Source organism: Sminthopsis crassicaudata, chromosome 4 (assembly GCF_048593235.1).
Source record: "Sminthopsis crassicaudata isolate SCR6 chromosome 4, ASM4859323v1, whole genome shotgun sequence".
Taxonomy (NCBI): Eukaryota; Metazoa; Chordata; class Mammalia; order Dasyuromorphia; family Dasyuridae; genus Sminthopsis; species Sminthopsis crassicaudata.
Genome location: NC_133620.1, coordinates 223,905,043 through 223,929,523, shown reverse-complemented (window position 1 = coordinate 223,929,523; position 24,481 = coordinate 223,905,043). Strand labels below are relative to the sequence as shown.

The window sequence follows — 24,481 nt, the reverse complement described above, 5'->3', positions numbered from 1 at the left end:
AATTCGTCTAGAACAAATTTCCACAAATATGCTGCACAAGAAAAATCAGATCAAAAAGGAAAAAATGAGAAAGAAAACAAAATGCAAGCAAACAACAACAAAAAGAATGAAAATATTATGTTGTGATCCACATTCAGTTCCCATAGACCTCTCTCTGGATGCAGATGGCTCTCTCTACCACAAGAGCATTGGAACTAGCCTGAATCATCTCATTGTTGAAGAGATCCATATCCATCAAAATTTATCATTGTATAATCTTGCTGTTGCCGAGTATAATGATCTTCTAGTTCTGCTCATTTCATTTAGCATCAGTTCATGGAAGTCTCTTCAGGATTCCTCTGAAGTCATCCTGCTGATCGTTTCTTATAGAACAATAATATTCCATAATACTTCTTTCTTGTTTATTTTTTGATTAGATTTATCTAGTTCTGATAAAGGGAGGTTGACATTGCCCCACTAGTATAGTTTTGCTGTCTATTTCTTCTTACAACTCACTTAACTTCTTTAGAAATTTGTATGCTGGGGCACCTAGGTTCAGTGGATAGAGCAACAGTCCTGAAATCAGGAGGACCTGAGTTCAGACACTTAACACTACCTACCTATGTGACCTGGCCAAATCACTTAATCCCAATTGCCTCAGCAAAAAAAATAAAAAAGAATTTCTATGCTATACTACTAAATGCATATATGTTTAGTATTGATATTACTTCATTATCTGTGGTACTCCTTAGCAAGATGTAATTTCCTTTCTTATCTCTTTTAATTAGATCTATTTTTGTTTTTGCTTGATCTGGAATTAGGATTGCTATTCCTGTTTTTTTACTTCAGCTGAAGCAAAATAGATTCTGCTCCAGTCTTTTAACTTTATTCTATATGCATCTCTCTACTCCAAATGTGTTTCTTGTAAACAACATACTCAGAATTTTGTTTTTTAATCCAATCTGCTATCTGCTTTTATTTTATGGAAGAGTTTATCCCATTCACAATCACAGATTACTAACTTTGTATTTCCTGCTATCCTGTTTTTCCCAGATTATATTTTCTTTCTCATTTTTCCCTTTTCTTCCCTACCACCACCTCCTTCAATGTGCCCTTCTTTTTAGATTCCCCCCCCGTCTTATCCTTTTTTCTTTCTACTTCTGCCCTCCTTTCAGTTAACCTCCCTCTTTTCTTTCTCCTTTCCCATCCTACTTCCCTATGAGGTGAGACAATTTTCACTAAGTATCTATTATTCCCTCTTTGAGCCAAATCTAATGAAATTAAGGTTCAAACAATGCTCATCTTCTTTCCTTCTTTCCTTTTAAGTGTTTTGTGCCTCTTCATATGATGAAACCTGCCTTATTTTACCCACCTACCCCTTTTCTCTCAATACAATCCCTTTTCCACCTCTGATTTATTTTTTATATCATCACATTAACTTATATCCAGATTCTGTAAAGTTACCTCTTCTAATTAACTGACAAAAATAAAATTCTCCAGAGTTACACATACATCTTCATATATAGGGATATAAACATTTTAATGTCTAAAAAGCATGGCTTTTTTTCCCTTCCCTTTATCTCCTTTTTATGCTTGTCTTGAGTCTTATATTTGAAGATTAAGTTTTCTGTTTAGCTCTGTGGTCTTTTCATCAGAAATTATTAAAAATCCCCTATTTCATTGAATGTTCATCTTTTCCTCAGAAAAACAGTTTTGCTGAGTAATTGATTTTTGGTTGTGGTCCAAGCTCCTTTGCCTTTTGGAATATCATATTCCAGGCCCTTTGATCCTTTAAAGTGGAAACTGCTAGGTCCTGAATAATCCTGATTATAACTCCTCAATATTTGAATTGTTTCTTTCTGGGTACTTGCAGGTGTTTTCTTTTTGATATGATAATTCAGGAATTTAGCTACAATATTCCTTGGAGTTTTTATTTTGGTATCTCAGGAGGTGATTAGTAGATTCTTTCAATGACTATTCTGCTGTGTGGTTCTAGGACATCAGGACAGTTTTCCTTGATGGTTTCTTGAAAGATGTTGTACAGGCTCTTTTTATCACCATTGCTTTCAGGTAGTCCAGTAATTCTTAGATTGTCTATTTTCCAGGTCAATTTTTTTTCTTCAATGAGGCATTTTACATTTTCTACTATTTTTTTCTTTCTTTCTTTCTTTCTTTCTTTTTTTTTTTTTTTTTTTTTTTTTTTTTTGGCTTTATTTGATTTCTTCTTGATGTCTCATTGAGTCGTTTATTTACATTTGTCCAATTCTAATTTTTAGTAAATTATCTTCTTCTGATAGCTTTTTTATCTTCTTTTGTTTTTGGCCAGTTGTACTTTTAAAGTTGTTTAGTTCAGTGAATTTTTTTTTTTTCCATTTCACCAGTTCTAATTTTATTTTTTAAGAAGTTAAGTTTTCTTCAGTACATTTTTTTTCATTTTGCCAGATTTATTTTTTAAGAAGTTGTTTTCCTCAATTTCTCTGCTTCCTTTTCTCTTGAATTTTCATAATTTTCCTGCATAGCCTTCATTTCTTTTCTCATTTTTCTTCTATTTCTCTTTATACATCATTTTTGAACTCTTCCAAGATAGTCTTTTGAGCTGGAAACCATTTCATATCTACCTTTGAGGCTTCACTTTGTCTTTGCTGTCCCTTTCTGGGTTTGTTTTCTGATTTTTCCTATCTCCATATTAGCTTTCCATATTCAGTTTTGTTTTTTGTTTTTTTTTTTTGCTCATTTTAAAAAGTTGAGCTCTGCTAGGGCACAGGGGAGATTGTTCCAAGCTTTTTTTGCAAGGGCTCAGGAATTTCTCACTGGGGCTGATGGTTCTGCAGACTTTATCACTGTGTTAGGTAGGCTTGGCCAAGTCCTACCTGTTATTCTAGAATTTGGGGGCTAGAACTAGAATTGGGCTGGACTCACCATGGTGCAACAGATATTTCTTGCTGACCACCTTTTTGTGGGTTCTGATGCTCTAAATTTTGTTTAGAGATGCTATTTGAAGGAATTTGGAGGGTTTGTGGGAAAGCTCAGGCAAGTCCTTATCTTTATACTCTGGCATCTTGGCTCCATCTCAGTTGATAATGATATTTATGTTTTTCTATAATTTTCATTTTACCTTTTGTTTTTGTAGGACAGTATTTTGGGGGATTTTTTAGTACATTGTGACTTAAAAAATTTGAGGGTATTGATTTTAAATCTCTTATTTGTAAATTGTAATTTTATTTTTATTTTTCTGGAATCAGGGAATTATGTTCAGTAATTTGGGATTAGATACTATATCAGGATTATTAGAAGTAAAGCCAAATTGGAAATGACTGTTGTTATATTTTTATTTCTTCTATAATTGGCACTTGAAATAGGGTCATGTATTTTTCTTTCTTCAGAAGTATCTTAGTTTTTACTTTTGTTTGCATGTCAAAAACATTCATCTTAAAACAACAAAAAAAGATTGAATGGATAACAGTTTCTTTACATATATTTGGAGGATGACAGCAGAGAGAGGGGAAACTGGACATTTCTTCATTTTGCATTATTGGTTATATTCAGTGAATGATCCTAGGCCAGTTTTTAGTTAAGTGATCCCTGATCCCGAGGTCCTCTAGAGAGCTAGTCTGGACATTACATGTAAGGGTGAGAGATATCAAGAAATCCAAGAAGACTACTGTGTTTCAAAAGCCTGAGGGACTGAGAGGATGATGTTGCCTTTTACAGTAACAATAGGAAATGGGGAAGGATTAAGGTGAAAAATGAGTTTGATTTTGGACATATTTGGAAATGTGATATTAAATAGAAAATTACCAGAGTGGGGCAGGACAGGAAAAAGCAAATAAAGTTTGAATACATGATGGCATGGATGAATCAGATTTAAAATCTCATATGACATATTTTCAAGTAAGTAGATCTGAATTTATGTCTTGGCCTTGATATTGGTCACTTAAGTCTAAGTCTTTTTTCCTTATCTGTGAAATGGAGATAGTACTTTATGATACTTGTACTACATAGATCATTTTAACAAATATTTATTAAGCCTTTATTGTTCACAATAGGATTATTGTGAAAAAAGTTTCTCTAGCTTTTATAAAGAGCAACATACAGGTATGAGTCATTATATAACTCATACCTATATTTCACTTATATCTTATCCTGAGTGTTCCCTTTTTCCTTAATCATCAACCTACCCTTACTCTACAGACGTCCAACTTTCCTCTATCCTTAAGAAATCTTCAGTAGACCTTAGCATCTTTATCAAGCTTTCATTCTGGTTTTTCATATAATTGCTCAACTGAAGCTTTTCTTTAACGTTATCAGTAATTTCTTAATTGACTAATCTGATTGTCTTCTCAAAAAATTTTCATTACTTTTTTTTTAAACCTCTGCAGCATTTAACAGTTTACCTTTCTTCCCAAATATTCTTTGTTTGTTTTTTTTGTATGCAGGAGGATATATTCTGATTTTCCTTTTATCCTGTATGAAGATTACTTGGTCTCCATTGCCAGGTTATCAATATCATGCTTCCTACCTGGGGGTCTTCCCTAAGATTCTTCTCAGAGTACTTTTAACAGTTCTCCCATGAATATCACTGCAAATGACTCCAAAGCTTTTAGAAACATTATGAAGGCACTTATATTTGAATCCATTTGGACAAAATAAATCAATTACACAAGTACAAATAGGAGAGGGTATAACTAGATAGCAGTCCATCTGAAAAGAAGTGTGAATTTGGATTGCAAACTGAGTATGAATCACTAGTATGATATGGCAGCCAAGAAGACTACAGAATTGTCTAGGACTAGCAAAATGAAAATCCAGCTATACTCTTTCCTGGTCAGCTCACACTTGAGGGTATTGTGTTCAGTTATAGGTATCATATTTTAAAGAGGTCAATCAGGACAGTGAAAGGCCTTGAGATCATGCCATATAAAGGTTAAATGAAGGAAATGGAAATGTGTGGGTTAGAGAAGAGAAGATTTGGGTGGGGTAAGGCCTGAAGTAAGGTAAGACACTCTATAAGTGTCTGAAAGGCCTTCATGTCTAACAGGGATTAGATTCTGGTTCCAGAAAGCAGAGCTAGGAGCAGCAGGTACCAGTTGGTAAAAGGCAGACTTAGTATAAGGAAAACTTTCCAATAGAAATATTCAAAAGTAGAGTGGTCTTTTATGGTATGTAATGGCTTCTCTTTCGTTGGAAGGCTTCAAGCAAAAGCTGTTTACTTGTCAGGTGTGCTGTAGAAGGAATTCCTTTCTAGTATGAGATGAAATAGATGACTACGAAGGAAATTCTGTGAGTCTATGATGGTTTCTAGGAGTGAAGTAAGGTTTCAGACAGCCAAAAAGAGGAGGGTTAGGGTGGGAAATAGATAATTATGTTCACAAGAAAGTCCTTAAGATTTCATTTGATACCTTTACTAAAGTATCATGCTTCCTTTGAGTGGCATATCATGGGCAAAGAGAAAGGTAGAGAACTTCTCAACTTCATTGATATATGTTCAGTCTCCTAAAAATCATTCTTTTCCCCTTATTCCTATTTATGGCCCAGCTTACTGAATCCTTTCTGAGATTAATTTATTAGGAAAAGTAGAATTAATTTGTTTCCTTTTCTTCCTTCCCTTTCTTTTCTAGTTCAGATTTCTAATTTTTTTTAATTGCAAGTGATACTTATTAGATTGCTGGATAAGTTTCAGAAGATTGGGGGGGTGAGGATGAGAGTGGGAAGATGTAGAATTCTCGGGGACACAGACAGATGTCCTGATGGGCAGCATTTTTCCTTTCTTAGAAATATTAATACATTCTATACTGGAAAAATTCAGTGGCACTGCTAGATATTTTTATTTACTCCCTATCCTCAACCTTTCTTTTATAGAGAGCTCAGCCAGTCAAAACAACTTTGCAATTTTAGAGGGTTTTTGGTTTTTGATCATCTCAGACTAGGTTACAATAAAAATCAGATAACTCTATGGGAGAACAAATGCCTCATCTAATTTGTATACTTGAGTCCTAGCATAATCATGACCTGGATTTCCATTTCTCCTCTACTCTCTGGGACAGGCTTCCTGGTGTTTCAAAAGAAGAAAGTGTTTTCATTTTTTGATCTATTAAAAAATACATTTCTCTGTTCTTTTGAGAGAAAGATCATCTGATTGATTCCTTTCCAGAATTTCACCTCTACGAGAAGGGCAAATCCTATTTTTTTTTTTCAGCAGTTCCATATTAACTGTTTTGGTGGAGGCTTCTGTGTTGTATTTGAAGCTTCATATCTGTGTAAGGGACTAAGCCCAAATTAAAATCTCCTCAGAGCAAATTCAATGTTATATGTTGTTGCCAGCACATAAATTTATATGGATTATGGAATCTTAGGACAGAAGAAAATTGCACATGAAAGTTCTTCCTCACCTCCCCTATTATGTCTGGGATACAGTTTTAGTACACAAGCATTTTATTTGAAGCCTCAAGTGTTTCCTAGGAGAATATGTAGTTGGAGTAATATATGGTTTAGGGACACTACCTTAATCCTTGTGCTTTTATTTAAATTTATCTGTTTCCTCTAACTTCAAAATGAGATGTAAATTTGATTTACAAATAGTGATTGTACTTAGACCTAATATTTAGGGTTTTTTTTTTCCCCCATTATAATTCAATTTCGAGTTAAAATTGTGTTGTATCACCCAAATCACATGGTACTTTGGAGGAAATAAGAGTTTCAGCTAGGGACATTTATTCTAGTGGAGAATTATATCTTTTTGTTGTTTTTGTTGAACAAATAAATGTTAATTTACCACAAAGTACAAGGCATATTTATTGTACAAGCCATGTTTATTCCTAAAGAAAAAAAAAATAAATGAAATAAAGAACACACTGATTTTAAAAATAAATACAACAAATATTTTCCATTAAAAATCATCTATAATAACTAGCAAGCCATAAAAATGATTGGATTTTTTATAACTTTGTCAATAAGGCATAATCTTTGTCAGGTCCTAACTGGAAAAGCTTCACGTTTAGGCCCAATATTGGAAGATATATCTTGTCCAAGAACAAGTTCATTACTACATTGAATAGCGGCTGATAAATTTTTTTGGTCAAACGCTGTCAAAGGCCAAATAGCACCCACATCAATAATATTACATATAGAACTTTGAGAAAAGATTATCAATTACTTAACCTTTTTTGGCTCTTATCTACAAAACTAGGAAGTTGGATTGATTATTGTTAAGGCTCCTTTCAACATTAAAGTTCTATAGTTATAAGAATGTTTTTTTAATACACTGCAGATATATTTGACTTTTATTGTATTTACTTATGATCCAGATTTTACATACATATTTCTAATTACCTATTGGACATCTCTTAGTGGATTATCCAAAGACACCTTAAACTCAATTTTTTGCAAAACTGTATTTTCTTCCCCTCACAAACTTTCTCCTGAATTCTTTATGTCTGTCATCCTTCACCTAATCACCTATTCTCTAAAATTTCATGTTTTGGGGTTTTTTTTGTTTTGGATTTTTATTTTCTGATCTGTCAAGTCAGTCCATAGGCATTGTATGTTTTGCCAGACATTGCTAAAGTATCAGAGATATAAAGAAAAGCAAAAATAAGTAAATAAATAAATTAATGTCTCTTTTTTTAAGAAGCATATATTCTAATGAGGGAAAGCAAATGTAAATGGGCAGTGAAGAAATAAAACTCTTTGCAGATAAAATGATGATATAATTAGGGAATCCTAAAAAATCACTTATTTTCCTTTTTGTTGAAATATTATTTCTTTTCAAGATACAGATCAAATATTAATACAACCAGGAATTTGATTCCCCAACTCAGAAATTATCTTACTCACTTACTAGTCTATACTTGCCTTGTAGTCTTTTTATATTCAGTTCTGCACTCACTGTAGTTCCTAAAGAGTAGTTGTGCATTTTTTCCCTGATGTCCTATTCAAATAGCTTATTAAAAGGCTGTTCTGATAGAAGATAAGCTCTTGCAAGTGTTACTGAGCCAGGTTATTGAAGATAGCTCCAATGATGACTATGTTATGTTGTCTGAGAACCTGCCTAATTTAATTCATCAAAAAGAAAGAATAACTGGTTGTTTAGATAGCATATTACCAGAAGGCAATACTTTTGTAGGGTCACTTCAGTTCCAAGTCAGCTTTTTATAGATTTTTGAACTTTTGTTTCTTCTTTTCATCCAGGGATTCTTTTTTTAAAGTAGTATTTTATTTTTTCAAATACATGCAAAGATAATTTTTTAACATTTATCCTTGTCTTCCAAATTTTTCTCTCTCCCTTCCTACCTTCCCCAAGATAGCAAGCAATTTGATGTAGGTTAAATGTGCAGTTCTTCTAAACATATATTTCCATAATCATCACTCTATGTGTAAGAAAAATAAGATCAAAAGGGAAAAAAGAAGTCAGGAAGGAAAAAAAAAAAAAAAAAAAAAACAACAACAAAAAGGTGAAAACACTATGCTTTTATCCTTATTCAATCTCTACAGTTCTCTCTCTGCCATCCAGGGATTCTAGATCGATTCAAATGCATAAGACAAATTGATTAACCATAATGGTTAGTTAGTGATGGTTAGGCCTTTTGAGTGACTTGGAATACTCTTGTTGACTATTTAGAGGTACCCTGTTCCTTGCTATCAACATACCTAACAAATCAAATTAATAATCAGAAAAGTTGTTTTTGGAATACTTTCCCTAAGACTGTGGATTGAGAATATTTTAGTACAGAAGACATTTTTCTAGTGCCTGAAAAGTCTGTCAGATGAAGTGTTTTAATAAACACTGAGAAATTCTTCATTCTTTTAACTTTTTTCAAAATTCTCATTATTGTATTGCTTTCTAATCTTATAAGCATGCAACAGTTAACAGCATTACAACTTATCTTTTAATTAGTATAATTTTTTCTTTAATAAAGTATCTGAAACCTTTTATTGAAATTGAGAAAATACCTTTGTCTTCTTGGCAGCACATATATAATAAATGATTTCTATGGGGGAAGAACTCTGGGAAGAGTTTTTGGGATAGTTTCAATTTCACATGGAACATTTTCTGATGTTCTCAAATTCTCCTGGATTCATCCTATTATTTGGAGCCTTTTGCTCCAAGAACATTGTACAAATTGATACATTAATTCATTATTATAATTTTCAGATAATGAAATAGCTAATTCCTAATTAAAGTGTCTATAACACAAATTTTTTTTTTTTTTTGAAAAACAGCTAATGAAGAGAAGTTTTAAGAAAATATAACATTTGCAACTTAGTAGAAAAAAAAAAAAGTTTCAGCAGTTTGGACATGATGTATTGGAGAACCAGAGGACAGTAGGAAGTGATGAGGCTGAAATGCAAAATGATTCATACTCATTTCTTATAAATATTGTATATTATTCTATTTTCCATTCATCTTAGTATTGGAACATTCTCAGAATAGATATGAGTACCTGGAACTGTTTAAATAGAGACAGTTGATGCTGAACATGATTATTATTATCTTTTTTATATATTCCAAAATTAAGCTTGATATTGTTATTCTTTCTCTTTGATATATTATTGGAAGCCTCATTTGTTTTTCTTTCATTTTGAAATTACCTGATAATTTTAATAATGTGTTTCCTGAAGTACATCAGAGAACCACAAAAAAAACCCCACTATAGATTGTGCTTAATATGAGAAAAGCTGTCCAGATTTGTTTTAATGTCTTTTTTTCTTTCTTTTTCTTTTCTTTTTTTGAAGAGAAACTGGTAGTGTGGATAGATTCAAGACTTCTTTAAAAGAAAATGTCTTAGGAAGCCCAAAGGAACTGATGAAGTTGAGTGTTCCATCTCTAGTATATGCTGTCCAGAACAACATGGCTTTCTTAGCTCTTAGCAATTTGGATGCAGCAGTATACCAGGTGAGTGAATTTAATGAAAACAATAAAGCTTGAATTACTGTATCACATAGGAGTTAATTCAAAATCTTTTCACAATGAAAAGAGAATTAAACTTAAGTGATTGTCTCTCTGAATATTTCTGTAGATATTTTCTGAAAATGAAATTAGAAAATAAAATTCTTTCTGTTTTTGTGCTATTTAGAGATTTACATTAACTCTCCATTCTATGTCTTTATTTATTTTCTAGGTGACCTACCAACTAAAGATTCCTTGTACTGCTTTATGTACTGTTTTAATGTTAAATCGATCACTCAGTAAATTACAGTGGATTTCAGTTTTTATGCTGTGTGCTGGAGTCACACTTGTTCAGTGGAAACCAGCTCAAGCCACCAAAGTATTGGTAAGGAATGTCATGCATAGCAGACTACTAATTGCAAATTTCCTTAAATCATTTTTATAGCCTTGTTGATGATAGCTTGTTTTAGCAATTTAAGAGTGCCATTATAAAAGAAAGGTAATTTTAATTAAAATTTTTTATAAAGACCTAAGTCTCAAAGGTAGGTTTAAAAACAAAACAAAAAAAATACTTGCTAACCTATCCACATTTTTCAATGATATTTTTAAATCTATTGCTCTTAATCAGTAATCAGATTCTTTCTACTCCTTTCCAATATGTTTCTAGTAACAGGGGAAGAAAAAGACTTTTTTCATTTAGCTTATACTATGATCTCGTAAAGTATTACACATGCACATTCCAAAAGATCAGGGATATAGATGAGTTACATTAGCAGCACCAGCCACCATGGTATACAAATTTCAAGAGACCTAATAAGTGAAGGAGCTAAATACTTTTCTGAATGAGGTTTACCCTTTTCCCAGATTAGCATCAACACTAATATTTTTATCCAAATTTAATAAGCTGTCTAGGAGAAAAGAGACCACTGATAAATGTATAATAAATATGAAATTACTTTAAAACATTAAAAGTTCTGTGCAGCCATAAGGCTATTTGGATTACCATATATCTCCATATCCATTTGCTGTATCTTTTACTCTTCGGTACCATTTCCCAAAAGAAGTTGCCTCAGCAATAGGGAGGAAGAAGCCTGGGAGTTTTGAGAGTAATGACTAGTTTCATCCCTTGTCTTTTAAGGTAATATCATTCACTGGGAACAAGTTTTAAATGGTATTTAAAGGTACAAATAGTGGGAATTTGAAGAAAACAACAAATCAAGTTTCCATAGCATTTTTGAAGACAGTGACATTTCAGATAAATCTTTTTTTTTTTTTTTTTTTTTTTTTTTTTGCTGAGGCAGTTGGGGTTAAGTGACTTGCCCAGGGTCACACAGCTAGGAAGTGTTAAGTGTCAAAGGCCAGATTTGAACTCAGGTCCTTCTGAATTCAGGGCTGGTACTCTATCTACTGCTTCATCTAGCTGCCCCATTTGAGGTAAATCTTAAAGAAAGGAGCAAGAATGGTAGTCCAAGAAGGACATGTTAAGACAAGGACAAGAGCACAAGATTTGTGTAAGAGTTCATAAACAAGCATAAGTGAAGTATATAGTCTTATGTGGAGTCCTTAAGGTAAAGCTACAGCTTGGATATTTTTTTCCCTACGGGTGACAGGAAACCTGTAGAGATCTTTTAAACAATGAGTAGACTTGACTAAAATTGTGTTTCAGGAAGAATTAACTTCACTGTGTAAGATGGATTGGAAGGAAGACTGAAGGATGAGAAACCAATTACGTCATTATAGTATTGAGGTACAGAGTGATAAGACTAGCATTGAGGTGATGGTAAGAATAGAAAATCAATATATATTTATTGTCCTTACTATATTTGGGGCATTGTACTAGGCACTGCTGAGGTTGAGGTACCTGTCCAAGGGTGTTTATCAGAATTTTGTTGTACTTAGTTATATTTTGGGAGACATTTTAAATTCTTGACATATCTAATTTTTTTCTCTGAAGCCCTCCTCTGATATTTCATTGTAACATGGAGATTCTTTAAGGCTATGCCAAGAATGTAAGCTTTGGGAGACACTACTGTTCTGGAAAGATTTCAAGTATGGACTTAAGGATATATCATATGTCTGTTGTCTAGGTAAATTTGGAAAGGCTCATCACCAGATGAGTCACAATTACAACAATTCTCAAAGACCCAAATTATTGGAAGAATTTTGTGAGAAATTTTGATACAAGGACTATCCATGTGAATGAAATTATAGATCTTTAAAGTATTTAAAGTATATTGAAATCTATGTAATGAGCTATATTTAATCAAGTATACTGTACCTGGTGAAGTTAGGCTTTTAGCATACTTTTCTTCTGACCTAATCTTGTGTGTATAGTATTACCTGACAACAAAATTTTCATATAATTAATAAACTCCTTGAGGGATCAAAATTTCTTAACTAACTTGTAGTTTTTGTTAATGTTGCAGGTGGAGCAGAATCCACTGTTAGGGTTTGGTGCTATAGCTATTGCTGTATTATGTTCAGGATTTGCAGGTAAATCATAAAAACATTGCTTTCTTTCATCTGTAGAGAATTGAAAAATACATTTTAAGAGGGGTGTTTGTTTATCTGGATTTATCATAATAGTAATTTTTTCCCTTTACTATGACAATCTGACCTTATATAGGAAATCCCAAAAGTCTTTGCAGTTTTAAAATGCAAGCACAAAAATTAGTTTGATATCACCTTACCTTTAGGAAATAAATTAGTAATGGCTTCAACCTCATTCCTTACTCATATTTCTAAGGATATATATGGCAAACTTCCTCAGCACAGCAGTAATCCTAAAAGTAAATTTAAAATGTCCCTGAATAAAAAGAGAAAGTAACCAAAAAGAGTTCACTTCCTTAAGAACAGAGTGTAGCAGGTTTAGGCCATAATTTATTGATGGAGAATTTCATGTAAATAAGGTTGCTCCATCAGGTATACTCTGGTAATCTACAGTTCTTCCTAGCTTAAAACAGAATTTGTTGTGTTTAGGGTTTAACAGGAAACAAGGAAAGATTCAGAACAGTCACCTTAAAGCACAGCAGTCCTGGAGCATGTAGTGTGGGATCTACAATTCTCAAATACCAAAAAGTCAACTTTATGGTAAAGTTTAGTAATTTAAGAATTATAATGATGACTCTACTTTAAAAAAAAAAAAAAAGCATTTAAAAAATATTTTCAATAGAATTTTTTAGCAGATGTTTTGTTCCTTTAACAATCCACTGACCAATCAACAGGCATTTATTAAGGGCTATTAATACGCTAGGCACTGTGCTAAATTTTGGCAATACAAACGAAGGCACAAATATAGCCCTGTCTTGAAGGAGCTCCTTTTAAATGCAGGAGAAGAAATGTAAACAACTATATGTAATGCAGTCTCAGAGAATAAGTAGGTGGTTGAGAGAAGGTGAAAAGGAAAGGTCTCTTGGAAAAAGTGAGATTTGAACTTAGTCTTGAAAGAAATCAAAGAAACCAACAGGCAGAGGAGAGAAGAGAAAGCTTATTGTATGGAAGACAGCCAGGGAAAAGGTATGGAATTGAGATGGAGTGTCGAGTTCAAGGGACAACAAGAAGGCCAGTATCACTAGACCACAGAATATGGACAAAGGAGTACAGTAAGAAGAGTGAGAAGATAGGAATGGTCCAGATTGTGAAAGGCTTTAGAAGTCAATTGATTTTTACGTTTGATCATAGAAGTAATAAGAATCACTGAAAATGTATTTAGTGATTAGTTTCAGTACCTAAAAAAAAAAAAATGTACTTTTAAGATTGTAGGTTGTGAAATGATGGGATGGTACACTTTCAGAATATTCCTTTTATCCACTGTTGGAAGTTACCAAGGAGTCAAAGTTTTTTTTTGAAAAATACAATTAAATAGATCTTTTTTTTGTCTTGAAATCCAAACAACTAGGAAGGTCATATATGTTACTAGAAAACAATAGTATTTTATATTTTATAAATCCTTTACTGAAATCAACTAAGAACACTTAATGTATACTAACAAACCTTCTAAGGTAGGAAAAAGATATGTAGTATTAAAATTAATACTTACAAATGAAGTATAGAATCCTAAGTGATTTTCTTTGGGAAGAGGTTATAGGAAATCTAGTTTCAGTCTTCCTTTATTGCTAATTTGTGGTTCTTTTTACTCAGTAACAATGTTCCATAGTAGAAATGTATCATTAAGCACCCTATTGTTTTTCATTTACATAGACTTTGCAATTGATAGTTTCTTTACAAACACTATTTCCAAAAGTATTAAACCAGGTTAAAACTTGAGGTGATTGCCAAGATTTTCTCCTAGGCTCTCTTCTCTTCTGCCTCTACCACTGTCTCTTGATAACCTTTTCAAATCCTATTGGATTAATTAGCATCTCTATGCAGATGATTCAGAGCTCTATCTCTGATCTCTCCCTCAACTTCAGTCCCTCCTCACCAGTTACCTATGGACACTTTAGACTGGATGTCCTGGAGGTATCTTACACTCAATATGCCCAAAATGGAATTTCTTTCTGCCCTACTCTCTCTCCCACCAATGCCACTTCTCTTCCTCCAGATTTTGCTGTTTCTGTCAAAGCTAACACCATCTTTCCAGTCTCCTACTTCTGCAATCTTGGCATTACCTTCCCATTTACATTCATCCTCATATCTGACTAAATTGCTAAATCTTGCCATTTCTCCTTTTTAACATCTTTCATATCCAACTCTTTATTTCCCTCCACTCACAACTACCACTTTGGATCTAGCCCTTATTACCTCTTGGCTATATCATTACAAAATTACTCTCTGGCCCAAATCTCTCCCTGCAATTCACTCAATACACTGCTACCAAATTAATTTTTATTAAATGCAGAACTGACTTTGTGATTCCTAATCCACTCAATCAGCTTCAGTGATTTCTCTCAATTCTAGGATAAAAGCCAAATTCTTTTGTCAGCTTTTAAAGCTCTATATAATCTGCCACTAACCTATCTTTGCAACTAATTGGACATTATATACCCCCTCTCAGGGAATAAGCCAAACTGATCTTTCTCTCTTTTATATGATAATCCATTCTTTCTTTTGTATTGATCATTCCCCATCTTGGAATGTATTTTCTTCTTACCCCTGCCTCAATCCCCTTTTCTTTTGAGATGCAGCTTAAGTGCCACCTTCTGCAAAAAGCTTTTCCTGATTCATCTTCCCTCAACAGGTAGTACTTCCCTTTCTTTATGATCTTATATTTAACTGCTTTGTACTTATTTATTAACTTTATATTTATGCTGTACTTTTTTTATATGTACTAGTCTCCCACATTAGAATGTAAACTTTGTGTCAGTAGGGATTGTTTCATTCTTTGTAATTGTTATCTCTAGAGCCTTATGTATTACCTGGTGCTCTTAAAATAAGTGCCTATTGAACTAAAATATTTGTTGAATGAATGTTAATGGCATTTAATTGTAAAAGTTTTTCATTAAAAGTTAAAATAAATGTCCCAGTGTAAGTCTCTCTCATGACTTTGTTAAAAAAAAAAAAAGGCAAAAAATTGTGAAGCAGATACAATTATAAGAACTCAACTGTTTGCATAGCCAATTTGATATTACCTTTTGAAGCTTTCAAGTGGAATGCCTCCCAACTAGGAAAGCTATTTAAAATATTAGAATATTGGATTCAGAGTTAATGACAGTCTAAATAAAGCATCAGGCCAAATCAAGCAAGAGAAAATTTAATAGGCATAAATAAATATAAATTCTTAAACATGAATTCAAATAACCAACTTCACAAAAGTACAGGATAGGAGAGCCATAGCTAAGTAGCAGATGGTTTACCTTTAAAAGATAGGGTGATTTTCAAACTAAAACTGAATTGAGTGTGCTATGGCAGCTAGCATTCTTAATTGATCTTAGCAGTATAGAGGCCCAGCTGCCAGGAAAATCATGATTGTACCCTTCCACCTCTACTCTGCTCTGGCCAGATTCCATCTAGAAGGTGCTGTACAATTCTGTGTGGCACTGGTTGGAAAGACACTGATGAGCTACAAGTTTAAGCTACATGAGGGTGACTTGAAGGAACTGGAGGTGTTTGACTTTACAGAAGACCCAAAGGGAATAGAACAGCTGCTTTGAAGTATGTGAAGGGCTGTTACATGGAAGAGGGATTAGAGTAGTCCTGTCTGATGTCAGGGAGCAGAACTGATGAGCACTGACAAGAGTAAAATTTAAACTGACTTGTAAAACCTTCCCAAAAGGTTTAAATGTAGATTGGATTGTCTTGGGATGTAAAAATTGTTTTGCTCACATTGGAGGCCTTCAAAGGCTAAATGATGACTTACTGAGAGTGCCGTAGGTGAATTTTTTTTCACATTAGGTTGGGACTTGATGGTCATAAAATTCAACTTTGAAATTCTGTAAATGAGAACCTTTAAATGACAAAATATGTATGGCACTTTACAAATCTTAAAGTGTAAAGTTAATTAATTGAAAAAAATTGATTATTAAATGGATTAGTTTGCAAATTTAACATACTTTATTACTAGGTTGGTTTTTATTACATCAGAAGATTTTGTCATACCACCTCTCTAATAAAATGTACAATTGAGGGTAATTTTTTTTTCCTTTCTTTTTCTGAGGCTGGGGTTAAGTGACTTGCCCAGGGTCACACAGCTAGGAAGTATTAAGTGTCTGAGACCAGATTTGAACTTGGGTCCTCCTGAATTCAGGGCTGGTGCTCTATCCACTGCTCCACCTAGCTGCCCCTGATTAAGGGTAATTTTTAAAGTCTTTGGAAATAAGTGTCACAAGTTACTATGTGTATGTTATAATGATGGAGACAGGTAGCTCAAAATGGGACTTGAGTTCACAGTTCCTGAGCATCACTTAACCTTTCTGCTTTATTTCCCCCCATCTATAAAATGAGGAAAATATGTATTTCACTGGATTGTTGTGAAGATAAAATGGGTCAAGTGCAATACACTTTGCAACTTTAAAGTGCTTATTAGTGTTATCTACTACAATCAATGGATGAATTGCCAGGTCTGGAATTAGAAAGACTCCTTTTCCTGAATTCAGATTTGACCTTAGACACTAGCTTTGTGAACCAGGGCAAGTCCCTTGACTCTTGTTTACCTCAGTTTCCTTATCTGTAAAAACGAGCTGGAGAAGGAAATGGCAAACTACTCTGGTATCTTTGCCAAGAAAATCCCAAAAGGGATCATAAAGAGCTGAATATGACTGAAAAACGACTAAACAAAAACTACTATCATCACTATTATAACAAACGTTGAATAGCTAGGCAATTAATTGTATTATAAATTACAATATATACACAAGGTAATTTAAGAAGATAGAAATCTAGATGGGTTTCATGGAAGAGGTGGTCCCTGAACTAAAGTAAAAATCCCCTAGGATATCTAGCAGTGGTACTACTCGAATAGAATTGGAAATACCAAATTTTATACATGGATCTCTATGGGCTGCATACCAACTTAGTTTTAAAATGTATTATTATATTTTATTGTACTTTTATTTGTTTTGTCAAATATTTCCTAATTATATTTTAATCTAGTTTGGGCTGCATGTATGATACCTGTGCCCCAGATAAAAATATGCAATATGTACTGTATGGCATCATATAAGTGATAGAGGCAGTTTAATTATCTGAAACTATTATTACTTGTCAGTTAATGTTTTTTTCTTTTGGATGTGTCTTATTTGCTATTTCAATTTTTTTTTTCAGGAGTATATTTTGAAAAAGTTTTAAAGAGTTCAGATACTTCCTTATGGGTGAGAAATATTCAGATGTATTTATCTGGAATTGTGGTGACATTAGCTGCTGTCTACATGTCAGATGGAGATGAAGTTATAGAAAAAGGATTTTTCTTTGGCTATACATACTATGTCTGGTTTGTTATCTGTAAGTATCTCAAGAATTGATTTTCCTTGTTAAATATCAATTTTAAAGTTTCACAGTATTTTGAAATTATCTTTGTATATACTACTTAAAGAACATAATTTTGATTTTACTGACTTACTTTAGTGGTATTACTGTCTCTAAGCAATTAACCTTCATAGTTAAAGCCTATTAAAGGGAAATTCTCTGTATATTCAGCAATAAGTTATATAGTACCCTTAGGCATCTAAGAGGAAATCTTATTAGGAACAATAACTTAATTTTCATTGGCATGTTTGCCAGAAGTTACCTAAAATCTGACAGCAAAATATCTCTGAAAATTCACTATACCACAGAATGTTTTGCTTAATGATGATTTTACTTCTGTTTACATCCCAGTGCTTGCTAGTGTTGGAGGACTCTATACATCCATTGTGGTAAAATACACAGACAACATCATGAAGGGATTCTCTGCAGCCGCAGCCATTGTACTTTCTACTGTTGCTTCAGTCCTGCTGTTTGGGTTACAGATAAGTATGTTAGATTTACTGATGCTTTTTCACATCTAATTTTAAGATTAGCTGTTTTTGCTTTTAATAGTTGAGAATGTTTGGATTTTACAAATAAACTGCTATCCTAGAAGCAAGAAAAGCATCATGGGCTAGCCTCTGATCTTCTAAATTTAAGAGAGCTTCAGGGAAACTTTGGATGCAAAGTTAAACTGTTTTTGCCTCTTTTCCATCTTTCAACAACATAGTGTCATATAAATACGATTAGTGTAGTTAAGAAAAAAAAAAAACAACAACAAAAAAACCCCTGAATCTTGGAGAGATCAGGATTCATCCTGGTTCTGCTTCTTGCCTCAGACAAGTCCCTTCCTGTCTGAGTCTTGGCTTCCTCAGGTATAAAATGAGAGATCCTAGAGGCTTGTGACCATTGCTGTCATAATGATAAGTAAAAGTGGTCATGATGAAATGTTTTTTGCAATGTCCAATTTAATCAGTGGCATAGTTTAACTTGAATCATTGAAAAAAGGCAAATAGAAAAATAAATTCGTCACCTTACTTTGAATCTTTAAATCTTGTTTCCTTTGAATGTCTTAAATTTATAACCAGAGGCTTTTGGAAAAACAATCTAACTAGAATTTTATTTTCTCTTTTAGACATGTTTTAAGATGTCATTTTAAAATATGATATATAAAAACAATCAATATACAGTTCCTAATCACTAAGGGCATTTTGTCACTACTGCCATAGAATGCATTTAATAAAGTCCTTCTGTAGTCCACAGTTAATAAAACAGCTTCTGAATTATTTAAACAAGGCTGACATTTCAAGTAAATATGTTATGCTAGAATAATTTCCTTTCCTGGACATGTGTTATGATAGCACAGATTAATTTGATAACAGTGAAATTCCATGGTAAGAAAAGGAAGAGAATTGGACAGTTTTTAATGTATTGATATAAATATACATCTTGGTATTGATGTCAGTATAGTCAGCTCCAGTAATTAGCCTTTGTAGAAATAGTCCTAAAAAGTTGCTATGGCATATAGGGTTTAAGTGACTTGCCTAAAATCACATAGATATGAAGTATCAAAGCACAACTATTTTAAGATTTGTAGTATAGTACAAGGGTCAAAATATATTATTCTTGGAAAACTGAGTGCTTCTGGTGCTATTTAGCTATTGGCGGACCAATGATTATTTTAAGTTATTAAAGTCAAATTACAAATGCTTTATAAAAATATGGAAATTACACAAAAGAATTTTTAAAATGTTCAGTAAAAAAAGTGTCTTGGGAATTGAGTAATGAAACTATTTTATTTCCTTTCAGCACTCAACTTTGCTCTGGGTACCCTTCTTGTGTGTGTTTCAATATATCTTTATGGATTACCCAGACAAGATACAACAGTAATCCAAGGGGAAGACACCACTTCAAAAGAGAAACTCATTCACTTGTGATACTCTTTCTAAGATTAAAACAAACAACAACAGAAAAAATAACTACAGCCTTAAGCTAATCCTAGAAGGTAGCTTTAACAAAACAAAACAAAAATGAATGTATGGCATGAGAACTGCTAATTAGTAACGGAATGTGTTGCCAACATGAAAAGGGGCTCCCTTTGTACAATTTTAGGAAAACAGGAATTGCTGTACATAATGTACATAAAAAGAATTTTAGTGCTTTAAAAAAAATGTGGGATGTGGTTCTAGATGATGTTTTAAAGTGCCAAAGTTTTTTTTCTGCACTAATGGAACTCTTGGTCAAATATTAGGGGAAGAGAAAGTCCCTCTCCACCTTGCAATGCATATAATCTTATTTCAACAGAGGCGTAGGTCTCCTGAAGATAATTGATGTATGAAGGATGCATATGCAGGATGGGCTAATTCAGAAATGTGCTATTTCTTCTTAGATTGAGTCTACTTTGTGACTAAATATATCTAGGTGGTGACTTAGTGCTTCTTTAGCACTGTATCTGTGCCATTAGTAATCTCAATCCCAATTTTTCTTCATAAAACTTTTTACATCACTTTTGTACTCTTTTATAAAATGATCAGCTGTTGGACTCAACAAGAGTAATTTGTGAAACCAGTGGTTTTTTTTTTTTTAATCTCCATAATGTTCATGGGGAATTCAGCAATAAACCTAATTTATTTTACATAACTGTTATGCCTAATCTTTAGAGAGGGAGGGAGGGAAGAAGGGAGGGAAAAAGAGAATGCATGTGTGTTAAAGAATATATATTTATCATTAAGAATGTTAAGAAAATACTTTCTCATTATTATACATGGTATTTTTTCTTCCTAGGCTGGCTATTCATTATCCTAACTGTTCTTAGCATGTTTTTTAAGGGACAACTAGGCTGCCAGGCATTTCACATTTTGAAAAAGTATATAATATAATCACTGTATGCAGATATGAGATAAACACAAATTTTGTTTTAAAAGAAATTATAAGATCAATAAGATGCTTTAGTATCTGGGCTGTCTGAATTACTATTTCTCACTTTCCCACCATTTAATTGTTAGAGATTGTAAAAAAGTTTGAAATTGTGCCCAGACTGAACACGTACATAATTTTGAAATTGAATTTGGATTGAACTATAGACTTAAGTCTATAAATATATAAAAATAGTCAGCCCAATTCATGAATATGTATGTGTTTATTGCATGTGTCTTAAGTTTTCTTGCTACTCATGATCAGTGAATCAACATGCAATTTATTAAGTATTTATTTATTATGAGCAAAATACTGTGCTATGCATTGAATATACAATTCTTATACTCAAAGGACTCTATCCCATTGGGAAGAAACAACACTTCTAGGAGGTTAATAGCTGAATTAGATAGAAAGGTCTCATGGTCTTTGTGATGCAGTGGAAAAGATAGGTAAGAATTCTTAAACAAATTCAGACTTATAAAAATGGATTCTGGCAAAATTTTATATTAAATTCCTTTTCAATTTAAATGTAGGATTCCAATATATTTTTTTCCTTACAAATTACATCCTAGATACAGGTGTGATTCCAAGAAGTTTCATTCCATTGGCTAGGACAGAACGGACAGCTTTAAATAGATGAAGTCTGGCCTATAAAACAAAAGTCAAAGTATCAATAGTTGTTTTATCTGTAGAAAAGTTGTTGATAATTTGCACTTGGCAAAGAGATTTTTGTGAAATAGCAAAGATGAACCGATAACTGCAAAAAAACTCTAAAACATCCAGGGATCAATTTCCAATACAAATAGCCCTGTTGTAATAATAGTTATTTTTGAACTATGAAATTTGAATATGTTTCGCAATATCAGAAGAAAGAACTATGGTTTCAAAAACACAGAAAGACACAGAAACAATATATGGACAGAATTATTTTAGAAAAATCTGTATTAATTGAGACTGAACTGAAAAGCAGTAGAAGATAGAAAATAATAGAAAGAGAAAAACCCAAATGATAAAAGTATATACCTCAGCTACTTCAGGGAGCCTGCCTTTTATTTGTAATGTTTTGTGAGCCACAGCTGTAAGATGACTGAAACAGGAAAAGAGAAAAATGTAGTTATCATATCATATGGAGCATTTTAATAAGTAAGTATTTTCATTAGAAATAACCTTATTATGATAGTGAATATTCTTGGGCCCGTAATTGCTGATGTCCCTATAAATTAAGAGGTTTTTTGAGTGAAATTAAAATTATATAAAATTTACTTTCATAAGAAAAAAATGATCCTACTTCTATTCTCATTACATAATCTTCATATTGAAAATTGACCAGCAATGACTCCCCTTCCCGCCTCCCAAAACTACTATTTAAATTTCACCAAATAGCTTGAGAAACTGATGTAATTTCAAGAACTTCATTTTTTTGAGAAAAAGGGAACTGATTTCAGATATTAAATGACTTGACAAAGCTATGACAGCTTTGGCAGAACTAAGACTAGAAAATGTGCTCCTTAGGTTCAATGCTCTTTTTTCCAAAGTGAAAAGTCAGTAAGTTCTTTTTGGAAAGGTAATGAGCTGCTCTGTCTTTGTTCAGGTTTCTCTCTCCCTACCCCCAGGTAAAAAATGGAACAATTTATCTAGCCAGTTTATTTGTTGAACCAGTTAACTTGCAATTTAGTTTTCAGCCTATTTCAAAAAGCAAGCTACTTTTTTCTTCCATAGTTTACTCTTCTCATTTCAGAAAAAACCAAAACAATTGCTTCTCTGAGATTATTTGTTTAGGTAAGAAACACTTATAATTGTTCATAACCTGTTAGGCTTTGCCTAACTCCCTAAATGTTAGATGTTAAAATTTAACTACCAAGTGGGATTAAGAAAAAAAAAAGTTAATGAGAAAAGAACAAGAAATATATTTATATGAACAAGAGATGTATCAAAATATTTGCCTTTTCTGTAATATTGTTTTTATAGTACGAAATAATTATTTTTCACAAGATTGGATCAAATTTTTGTTCAAAAATGTGTCCAAGATTTTATAACAGTCTGGGTGATTCTGATAGATAATTATTTTTAGTAGAATGCCAAAGAAAGACGTATCATAAATTTATCTAACTGCAGATATGAAATAAACATCATCTTCCACCTCCATGATTTTAAGAATATCCTCTGAACATCTAAGCTAAAGGACTTATTTACCAGAGAACTTTGGTTGAAAGATCCCTGGTAAAACTAGACTTTGGTTTTAAGAAATTACATCTGTAATCTGAGTATCCTCTAGGATAGTGACATGTAGGGTGAAAGTGTTTCAAAGTAAGAACTTGGTGGGCATGAAGGGTCTGAGATTTTCTAAGACTGTCATCTGAGATATCAGCCAGTCACTGGAAGCAATTTTAGACCCACTCAACATCATGGTCTGGTCACTTGAGGTAAATTTCTTTGGGTTTCATATTTTTGTGTCTCATTACCTCAATGTTAAAAGGTAGCTGACAATATGCCTGGGTTGAAGATCCTGAGAGGATTTATAAAGCACCTCATCATACCTAAGAAAAAAAGATGGAAAAAAAAAATTGATTCAAAGAAGGATCACTGTCATTATGTTAGGGCCTATTCTAGCTTTCAGCCATTTTTTAAAAATCTATTTCATTGTTGCAAGAGACCTCCAACATAGGAAATACTGAACAAAAACTCTAAATGAGTATTTGCTTGTTTATTGTACCTACACATGATTTAAAATTTAGGAGAGCAATTCAGATCATGAATAATAAAGCATTTATTACATTCTCTGTTTTGACACAAATCCTAGTATGATTATTCACTTGTGCAAGGGATGACCTGTGCGCTGCAAAGTTTCTCAGCGTGCCATGAAAAGGCTTTTATTTTGATGAGAAAAAGTGATGGGGAAAGTATAATTCTCTTCTCCCTTTCCTTTTCTTTCATTTGTCCTTTAAACCAATTATAGTGTTCAAATACCCCAAAGCTCTAGAAACAAAGGCAACAGATAATACTTTTGTCCCCAACAATAACTATTTCCATTGGAACCACAGTGAAGTGATTTAAAATGACCAACTTTGAAAGATTTGTTAATACCTCACCATCAACTGTAAGGAACATCCTGCGATGTTTTGGATACATTAATTGTATGTAGGGGCATATATATTTTTTCTTTTTCCTAAAGTAGATACTGATTTATCAAAGAATCATTCATTTGGAAAGACTTGATGGTAAATGTAATAATTTAAATAGGGAGAATGTAATCAGTTCTTTTCATTTTAAGGAAGAAAACCCTATGAACCACGGAAACTACTGCTAGAAGTATTAAACTAAACTAACTAGGACTCTTGAAACAATTAGCAATTTATTTTAGCTGTATGGAGACTTAGCATTATGCCAAAGGGCAGGTTGTAAACTGGCAAAGCTATATTTTCCCTACCTGTATAAAAAGTCACTGCTCTAATTGTATACTATTAGTATACTATTTTTTTTCGGTTCCTGTAGAGGGAAAACCATTGCCAGCAAGGAAGTTATCTTCCCAAGATAACCGCTAGGAGAAAGGAGCATTGTTCTGGACATTTACAGCATTTTCTCTTTTCTAGAATACTATGTTTGGTTTTTAAATGGGAAAACTGCTTTTACACATACAAGAGCTCAACACCCAGAAGAGCTGATATAGGATAGACAGCATGCTAATTATGGCAATAACTTGTAAGGAATAACTAACCCTACTTAAAGGCATATCCCCATTAGGAAAGGATGAACTAGTATTTTAAAAATGAACTTGAAGTTTTAAAAAAAGATAGATAATGCTCTCCTCATGACAGTTTT

At 32.8% G+C, this 24,481-nt stretch overlaps 2 protein-coding genes across 3 annotated transcripts in view; one reads left to right on the top strand and one right to left on the bottom strand.

Moving 5' to 3' along the window:
• Positions 1–20,386, top strand: part of SLC35A1 (solute carrier family 35 member A1) — a 39,809-nt gene extending 19,423 nt beyond the window's left edge. Inside the window, exons 3-8 of the mRNA XM_074310331.1 lie at positions 9,712–9,871; positions 10,098–10,250; positions 12,292–12,358; positions 17,567–17,743; positions 18,119–18,253; positions 19,556–20,386. Of these exons, the coding sequence (XP_074166432.1) occupies positions 9,712–9,871; positions 10,098–10,250; positions 12,292–12,358; positions 17,567–17,743; positions 18,119–18,253; positions 19,556–19,683 (820 nt within the window). The 3' untranslated portion in view covers positions 19,684–20,386. The remainder of the gene's footprint in view (positions 1–9,711; positions 9,872–10,097; positions 10,251–12,291; positions 12,359–17,566; positions 17,744–18,118; positions 18,254–19,555) is intronic.
• A 552-nt stretch (positions 20,387–20,938) lies between these two features.
• Positions 20,939–24,481, bottom strand: part of RARS2 (arginyl-tRNA synthetase 2, mitochondrial) — a 77,302-nt gene continuing 73,759 nt past the window's right edge. For both annotated transcript variants that reach the window (XM_074310329.1, XM_074310330.1), the window contains 3 exons: positions 23,125–23,199; positions 21,686–21,749; positions 20,939–21,310 (listed from right to left, as the gene is read on the bottom strand). In XM_074310329.1, the coding sequence (XP_074166430.1) occupies positions 21,224–21,310; positions 21,686–21,749; positions 23,125–23,199 (226 nt within the window). In that variant the 3' untranslated portion in view covers positions 20,939–21,223. The remainder of the gene's footprint in view (positions 21,311–21,685; positions 21,750–23,124; positions 23,200–24,481) is intronic.